General features: G+C 41.5%; 1 protein-coding gene across 1 annotated transcript; it reads right to left on the bottom strand.

The window, feature by feature from the left end:
- Positions 1-217: 217 nt before the first annotated feature.
- MPC1 (mitochondrial pyruvate carrier 1) lies at positions 218-9,247 on the bottom strand. Its single transcript, XM_068676936.1, has 5 exons — positions 9,138-9,247; positions 8,025-8,028; positions 2,704-2,800; positions 1,907-2,039; positions 218-1,193 (listed from the first exon to the last, which is right to left on the bottom strand). The coding sequence occupies exons 1-5, from the start codon at positions 9,206-9,208 to the stop codon at positions 1,175-1,177; spliced, it is 324 nt and encodes a 107-aa protein (XP_068533037.1). The 5' UTR covers positions 9,209-9,247; the 3' UTR covers positions 218-1,174.
- Positions 9,248-9,504: the final 257 nt, after the last annotated feature.

Raw genomic sequence — 9,504 nt, 5'->3', positions numbered from 1 at the left:
TAGGATTCATGATGGCCAGTTTTACTCATAAACAGTGAGACACTGGAAAAAAAAGTAAAAAAGTTTTAGTATTCAGAGGACATTTACCTGAACTCATTGCATACAAAGGATAATATTTATTTTGCCAGTCTGTTTTTGCTTCATGCCATTACAGTAATGTGCCTCTTCATACTAATCTTTCACTTAGGATCTGGTATCACAGTATGATAAACAGAACTTTTCAAAATTTTGAGATGGTTTATTGCCATTTGGAATATGTTTTATTGTTCAAAAACTGCACCAAGATAAAATCCGTCATGTACATTCTTCGTCATCTACAACTTTAACATCAATGTAACATTCAGGCAAGTCATGCAGGAAAAAAATCATTCTTCCAATGACATCAAAAAACTACTGAAAGGCACCTTGTGTCCTTCAGATCTTGAAATCCAAAAAAGCTTTTGCCTGAACAAGGATTACATACATCTAGAACTCAAACAGCAGGAAAAAAATCCATTTAGAACTTCTTGATAAGTAGTATCAGACTTTCTTTCCTTCATTCAGTGCTATGCTTTTGCTTTTCCACATCTTCATTAAATAATGTGCGACTTAAATTGTGTTACTGATGTCTCTACTGAGACAAGGCATGCAGTAAAGGAAGATGGAAAGCTGGTCGCTTCCAGGCTGCCTGTCTACTCATTTGTTCTTGTAGATTAGCAAGCCATTGCTTAAGTTTAAAAAAAGAGAATAGGAATGAATGCACCTAAGTTAAATGGCTTTTAAGAATATGTTTACATAAAACAATACCACCTACAGTTCTGCTGTACTGACCTCTGTTCATATTAATTTGAAAACAAGTTGACAAACCATCATGGGCCATCTATTTTTGCAGACTTAGAGTCGGTTTTAAATATTGCTGGTTATTTACATTACTAACTCTTTATTAGAAGGGTAGTTAAAGACCTGTAAGGCAACAAAACATTAAATGCAATGTTTCCCTCCCATTGCTGTGTAGTACTTTTTTTTTTTTTAAAGGCAAGCTAAAAAATTAGTAGAAGGATCCTTGATGGGGTCATTCACAACAGGTGTTTTGGTTTTATCCCCATTGTAATTGTCACAGCAACTGTAGATGGCACATCTTCCTTGGTTGTGATTCGGGATGAGCATATTCCCTGGCGTATTTCAAGTTAGGTATTTAGTTCTTTTTCTCCATCCTGCCAAGAGAAGAACATGCTTTATAATAGTGAATACTGGACTTCATTCCTTGAGTTCTACTGTGCATCCAGGACTTTGCTCACAACTGAAGGACACATGGCCAGTTATTTATGCAAAGGCAGGTCCACGTATAGTTTTGTCAAGTCTTTTTGAGTTTACAGTTCAGGAGGCTTCATCCTCTTACTGCTCTGCATAGATTTCTTAGAGCAGAAGAGAAAAGCCACAACCTTGACTCATACGGATTGCCTAGGGGCAGTGGCTGCATTACTAGCTAGAAACTGAAGGTGTGAGACTTGCAGTATGAACCCGTTACACAATATCAGATCTATCCCATATAGATACAACCAGTCAGCTTAGTTTGTTCTTGATTTGTCTTTCAGACATACAAACCCTTGTTTCATGGAAGCCTCCATCTCAGGAGTTACTGAGCTGGACACATGTAGATTAATCAAAATACACAAGCAAAATCAAAAATAGCAAGCAGCTGCTAAAAGACATCCATGATCATAAGGAATTGGCCTTTTCTGTGTGGACCTCTCCAAAGCTCCACAGGAGGTACAAGGAAACAAGCCACATTTCAACTTCTCAACATTGTTCTTCACTACTTTTTACAAACCTATTAAGAAGTCCAGCAGCCACCACAGTTACATGTCACTGAAAGAAAACCGAGAGCCAATGGCTTATGGCTTCCCATTTTTAAAGTTGAACTTGCCTGTATTTGATCAGTCGTCCTCCTTGAATAAGTTGTGCAACTTCATTAGTCAAGTGGCATGCAAAGAGAAGCCAGTTCCTTGGCTGCACTTTGTAGGCAAATCTCATGAAAGTCAAGGAGTAACAACACAGTGCTGCAAAGTAACAGATACCAGTGATTATTTTAAAATACCTGCATTTTTTTTTTGAGAAATCATTTTCACACCAGCAGAAAGCTTCTTATTGGCATTTGAATTTTCCGTTTTATAACTTGTCCACTTTAAGTATCCAATGCAGAAAAACGTACAACAGCACTCATTTTGCTATACAAGTTGTTGGGTTGCAGCCTTCCACAAAACAAGCTTGCTTTCCCTCAGAGTGTCCCATGAGGGAACTGAAACCTTTTTAGGTTATTACCTGAACTATCTCAGCCAGAAAATAAAAGGAGTCCTGTTAATCCCAACGAGACATGGCAAAAATTATACTGACAATTTCTAGGACAGTGTTTTTAAGATAATTTAATACAGTTCTACTGGAAAAGTTCTAAAAATGGACTTGAAGAGAAGCAAATCTCCCCTCCCCCAAGATACAAGGAACAATCAGAAGCATAAAGCTCTGTTACCATCTTTCCAAGAAGGCAAGAAACAGCTTTAATCTACCTTCCTACCAGAAGTGGCCTTTAAAGCTATATTGCAAGATACTTAGTATCTATAACTGCTTCGATCACCAGTTCATAAGCTGTTAGTAGTACATTGCTTCTTGAAGTATGGAATCTGTGTTCTGCAGACAGCTTACTGACAAATAGTTCCCAGTACTTACCAAATGTCATTCGGCCACTGATGATTTCTGGAGATTTCTTCATGTCATTAATAGCAGCAACAGGAAGTCCCCAGTTGGCTACTGGCCCCCAAAAGTGCTATAAAGTAGGGAAAAAGGAAAATTAAGTTGGACAAAACCACAAACATCCAGCAGTATACACACAGCTTTCTTAGCCACACAAATCTTTGGACAATGGGGTTCAGGGTAAGATTCCAAGTTAAAGACATACAGATTTGAACTCCTGTTTTAACAGAATCTAGTCTTCATGAAGGAGGCAGGAGGAACCCACTCCCAATCTTCTTGCAAACTTGAGAAAAGCTACTCTACAACTGCTGAAATGCAGTTCCATGTAATTCTCCTCAGATATTAATAAGCAGTCTCATTGGTTTAGCCTTACAGCAATCTCAGTTTCACAGCTCATGTCTGTGCAGAACATTAGCATTCATCTCTCAAGTTGGAGTCTTAAAAAACATAATAAGAACATGAGAAATAGCTTGAAGAACAAGAACTCTTCTCGTGTTACGCTGAGAATCAAGAAATACTCCGCATGTGCCTTCAACTGCTTACACTACCTCTTCCAAAGAGCAAGGCCATTAAATTAAGCTAAATTACAGCTTCATCTGCAACTATTGAACCAACTTGGTGACAGCCTAAAGGTCAGTGACTAGCTTTAAGGTAAGAACAATTAAGTGCAGGTATGTTCATGTGGAGACAAAGAATCAAGTCAGAAGTCAATTGAAAAACTGACAAGAGATCAAGTTGTACTGGCTAAATGACTCCAAACTGAGAAAGATGGTGTCAATTTAACTTCTGCTGTTTTTAGGAATAACGAGATTTTCACAGACTTCTTTCTGCAGAAGATGCACATAGTACTCCCATGAGTTTCTTTTCCCATTGGAAACTAACAATGTTCAAAACTAATTTGGGCTAGATATAACAGAGTTACATCTTACAATAAAAAGCTTTGCAGATACACACTATGTCCATTTCTTTGTCTCTCCCTAATGGTTATACCACAGATATTTCAATGATTTGGAATTACCAGGGGGCAGTTCAAGTCTCTTGCAGCTTGAATTCCAAGACACCTTTTTTGTCAGGCTGAATTATAGCTTCTAACATCATAATAGGACTCTGATTACAAGTCATATTTCCTGCAAATTTGGATAATACCAGCAACTAGGTATATAGAAGACGGAGGTAATGCTGCACACTGTTTTGATAGTTTAACTATCATATTGCATATTAACTTGCATATTGCAAACTCAGTATAGTACTTCTCCAAGTGTTCACAGGCTGCGCATTGGCACAAATTCAGACTTAAGAGTAATTATGGAGTGCATGTTTTTTTAAATTATATTTCTACTGATAGGAAAGGTGACACCTGCAACAGCTAAAGCCTCTTGAAGCCATTGGAGAGCACACAGCATAACAGGGAATAATTATATGGTTACACAGTATTTACACTTTACAGGTACGTTCAGATAGTGTAAAGAAGCATACCTATAATACAAAATATTTGTTGCTACAGAATGAGAACATTCACAGAAAGTCAACAGCATGCAGAACATTTTTTTAGATGCTTTAATGCAACTATTTAAATAGTTTAACTGACAGTAAGAAGGCCAGCAACAGACATACAATCACATAACCATGATCTGCTCAGTAAGATAATCTAGGACAACTTGTGTTTGAATCACCATGCTAAAGCAGACTGCAAAAAGGTTACTGGTGAGGCAGCACACACTTCTGAACTCTTTATTGAGATGTCAGGAGTAATTTACATGATTTCAGTTCCAGAAAGCAAGTCTTTATGGTTTAACCCTGATATTTTTGGAATGTATAAGACAATTACAGCTTTGACAGTTTTAATGGTGACTTCTATTTTGGAAGTTCAGTAAAAGTGCCAAGTTGGCCATTAGAGCACAGACAAATAGCGCACACTATACTATGGACTGCCTCAAGCTCCAGTAACACAAACCAAGGAGCCAGCAGTTCTGACTTCTGGTGCTGTAACAGTAACACTCCTCTGCTAACCAGGAAAGTAGATGCAAAGCCTTTCCCTGGAGACAGTTATCTAGCTGTAAGTGCCTGCAGGCGGGCAGCCCTTTGAAGTTCTCATACACAAGAATTAAACTACCCTTACACTGTTTGTCTTTGGCTTGCAGCAATGAGCAAGCCTTCCATAAAATTGTGATTATTGCTATTAAGAGTCAACCATAACAGTATGATTCACAGCCTAACAGGCCTAAAATATCAACTCCCAGTTTCAGGAGCAAACCAAACGCTACCTACGGAGTTTTTCTTTAACTGTTATATAGTACCATTTACTGTCTTGAGTAAAGCTAGTTAAAAAAAATAAAATCAAGCAAGGTAATTCAATTAGGTTACCACTGTATTACCAGTATTGTTGCTATATGAAAGGGTTGCTCTGGACTGATTTGATCTCCTTTGGAAAGGATATGGAAAACGTCTGATTTTCTAGTGATTACTTTAGGAGACAGCCTAAAGGAGCTAATGGTTGGTCACATTAACAAAAGACTTGCAAGTAAGTATCACTAGTTCATCACTCCTGGAGGTCAGCAGTATACTTTTCAGACACAGGCAGGTTTACTACAGTGCCAGGAGGAAACAGAATTACAAGTTACTGGAGCCAGGCAGAAAGTGAAAACACAAGTTCCCTCCCCTTCCTTACCGTGCTGTTCAAGTGGGCCATCGTTGTTTGTCAAACAGCACATGGAAGACAAAAAGAAATATTAGTTTCCTTCATAATCCACACAGAAAGAAGTTTACCACAAATAAAGAGAAGACAGTATATTTCTCTAGCATTAACCTATGTTAATGTAACTGTACTAAAAGTCCATTTCCTTCAAGAACTGTTACTTTGACAAGTGTTTGCTGTTCAAGCATCTTTTTCCTAGGGAGACAAACCTCATTATGGTCTGTGGAAGACTTTCCTGCCCTGTAGACCTCAAAGCATCCAAGATCCCACCCTAAGCTAGTTTCAAAAGAGGACAAAGCTGAATAACAACAGTTGCTCTGTGAAGGTTTTTGAAGATGCTGCTTTGAATTCTTTGTATACCTACATTTAAGTAGGTCAAACAAAACACTGCCAGACTTCTTGCTGTCACTAAGTTCAAGCCAACTGCAACTGGATTAAGTGATTACAAGACATTTTCAGAGACCTAACATGCTATTTAAATGAACTCCATAATTGGTGTGTAAGTGATCATATAATTACTAGATAATTTAATAACTTAGTAATCTATGCATAAATCCCAGACTACAGTTAAGATTGCTTGCTACTACATCTTTCAAAATGCTTCCGAACATTTAAGCATCCTCTTCCTACTATCCTGATAGGGTTCAGCTGCAAATTATGACTTAACAGAAACAGGCTATTAATAGAAATCCCGCTGCTGACCAGTTACTGCTCGTGTCCTTCTGCAGAAATAGCAGAACACTTGGTGATAGGCACTTCCATCACACTGGCTTCAGTGTTCACTTACCAAATGACCACAGTAAGCGAACAGTCAGGTCTACTCCAGGAGTCGAGCTGGCTGTGCACTTCAGTGCATCTTTGTTACAAGCAGAGTCTGATTCAAGAGGTTTTGAGGTTTGTCCTTAACTAGCCTAACCACTTGTTCTTTTGTTTTTGAATTAACTGATCTTCAACAATAATTAATTGAGGTTTTCAGAGGACAAGTGCACATTTCACCTTTTTCATAAAACCTCTACCAGACAGGTTCAAGTGCAGCTCTTAGCACAGGGCTTTTGTGCCAAAGGAAGGCACCCTCCATTTTTCAAGGGGAAGTTGTTTTCATGTAAATAGGAGCCTAAAATAGAACCACACAGCCAGCTGCTAGCAGGGTGGCCAACTCCGGCTAAGGTCTTGCAACAGTCCCCATGCTCACGTGAAACCACATCAGTTACTGTAGTCCCCGAGCAGGGCGATCAAGGTCACTAAGCTCTTCAGAAGCAGACATCCACCCCCAAAGCTCTGCAGGTAATACACCGCATTTGTTGCAGCTGTATCGGAAACAAGGATACCAGGGCACAGGCATCTGTTCCTGCCGAGATGCCATTCCAAACTAGTAGTTTCCAAGAATTACATTCAATCCCCTCACAAAGGGAACATTTTGTTCACAGTTCCAGGAACATCACTACTGCGTCTGTTGGATTTACTCACTCAGCAACTACACTTCCTGTGCAAGCATCCAGATATCATGGGAGGAACCAACGGCTGGTCAATACTTGATATTGATACTACAGGTCATACAAAAAGATGTATTCTCCCCAAATTTGTACACATCTTCATGTTGTCACATTAATAGGCCAGAGACCATTCTGCAGACAACATCACCCACCAGGCAGAAAGGGTATTACTCCTCTGAAAAACATGCAGATTTGTTCAGTTCTCAGAGCACGCTCCATGCCCTTCAATTCCTAGCACTAACCTGTAGAGGGTATTTATTTGTTTAGATACTGTGTCCTTATGTTTAAAAGTTTACTAGAGAGAAGAACTGAAGATCAGCTAATTCAAGTTATACTACTAATGTTAACTGAAATAGAGTTTAGGAGTTAAGTTGTCTAAGACTTTCTTTTTACAAAACCATAAGGGCTATTGCTTCACAAGGAATGAACCGTCTCTATTTCAAAGCCACCTATGTTCAGTCACTCTGTTTACATTGCTGCTGAGTTATCAGGAAGACATTTCAGAGGTGCTCCAAAAGATGTAGCCTCCATGCTTGCTTTTCTTTCACTAAAAAAACTTTAGGGCTCCTTGTTGCTAATGCCATGAGAAGATCCCACTTGCCCATAGTGGCCTTAAGATCCTTTTACATCAGAGATGGAAGAAAGCTGTTTTACTCAATTTTTTTCAGAGGACATCATCTATAAACCATTAGGATAGGAAATAAAGGACTCAGTCGCCTACTATTAGTGGCTTAAATTATACAGCTTTAGTGATAGCTGACCTTTTTAGGTTCTTTCGAAAAATGCAACCTCAAGTTCACAGTATAGAGCTATCAGGCCTTCATATGCTAATCAGCTAGTCTGAAGTTAACATTACCACTGCATTTTACAAGCAGCAGCATGAGAAGCTGTACCTACAGCTTACGTTCTTACCATGTTTATTTTAAAGTATGAAGGCAGTTAGGCATACTATAGGTAGATGATTTACAGTCATTCAACTCCCTATTAAACACCACTTCAGAGAACTCAGAATTGAAACTGGCAGAGCACTTAATAATTAACAACAGCTTTAAAAGCAATTTATCTTGTTTCCTTGCGCACAATCCAGAAGGCAGCTGATGACATAACACAGTGCTGCTGCCAGCTGTAACCACCTGAGAAAAGCAGCATGCCTTCATTACACTGCCTTTCAGGATTTCCAGTGACAAAGCTGAAACCAAAGCTGCTCATGCTGATACGTGTCTGTAAGATTTGACTGCCCCAAGCCAGAAGTGTAACACCAGGCACTGCCACACCAAACTCCACTGCTTTGGGTAACTGCAGTTATTCTTTCTAGGGTCAAGCAGTTGAACACAGCACAGATGTTGCAAGCAGTATCTCCAGTCATCTTTTCCCATGAGTGTGTTACACATTTCAAAGCCTTGTTTTACTGTAGTGACTAGATACTGTTTCCTAGAACAGATACCAGAACAGATACCTCAAAGCCTTGCTGCTTTGAGGAAAGCTGTCCTTGCTCTGAAAGAGACAAGAAGAGAATTTTCTTTGGGATAGAAAGAGTCCTGCAGGCTGGCAAAGCAAAGGCTTTCAGGAAGGAATGCAAAGAGACACAGCTCCTAAATATACACAGCTCCTAAATATACACTCTGCATTTCTGTTACAGCACAGCCTACAGTCCTTTGTTGACAGCTATCTGAATTTTAACCTCCGCAAAGGGCACAATCAAGAACTCACACAGGCTGCAGGGGATAGCACAACTGACCTAGGCCCTTCATGACATCCTGAGTAACCCAAGTACAAATTAAGCAGGTATCCTTGTACATCAGGCAGATGTACAGAGAAAGAACTCTGAGGAATGTTTTTTTTTTTTTTTCCTTCAATACAGCCTTAGTTTATTTCAGGACTAGAGCAAAACACAGCTCATTTTTTCCACTGCCTTTACGTCTCCGGTAACGAAAGAGATACCTCCAGCTGTTAACCTTGGTGGTATCGGGAAGCAGCCACCACCATTTGTTCGTTCCTGTAATTAGGGCTCAGGCTGCTGTTTCACCCCCTGGCTACCCGCTACCGCTGCCAGCTGCGCCCACGAAGCTCCCCCAGGCCCGCAGAGCCCCCGGCAGGCAGGCAGCGCGCAGCCCGCTCTGACCTTCACCTCCCCTCAGGGCTGTCCCTCCCCTGTCCCCTGCCGGCCACCCCCGGCGCTATCTACCCCTCCCCGCTGCCGGCAGCCGCCTGCCCGCCCTTACCTCATCAGGTAGTCGCGGAAGTCCTTGCTGCGCAGGTACTCCACGGCCTTGCGGCCCAGCGCCCCCGCCATGGCGGCCCCGCCGGCCGGCAGCGCCCGCACCCGCCGCTCCCACCGCCCGCCCCCGCCGCCCCTTTTATAGGCTCGCGCGCACCGCCCCCACCTCCCCGCCCTCCGATCTCTCTTCTCATTGGCTGGAGGGTCGAGGCCCCGCCCCCCTCCTGAGGCGAGGCCCCGCCCCCTCGCCGCCGGCCGTTGTGGCGGTTGGGCTGGGGGCGTGAGGCGGAGGTGGGGCGGGGGCCGCCATGGTGGTGCCTGCGCTGTGTGAGGGGCGGCTTCCCCCCGTGCCGGGGCAGGACACACCGCCA

Source organism: Anas acuta, chromosome 3 (genome assembly GCF_963932015.1).
Source record: "Anas acuta chromosome 3, bAnaAcu1.1, whole genome shotgun sequence".
NCBI lineage: Eukaryota > Metazoa > Chordata > Aves > Anseriformes > Anatidae > Anas > Anas acuta.
The sequence above is the reverse complement of the archived record's forward strand: the minus strand, read 5'-3'. Positions and strand labels throughout refer to the sequence as shown.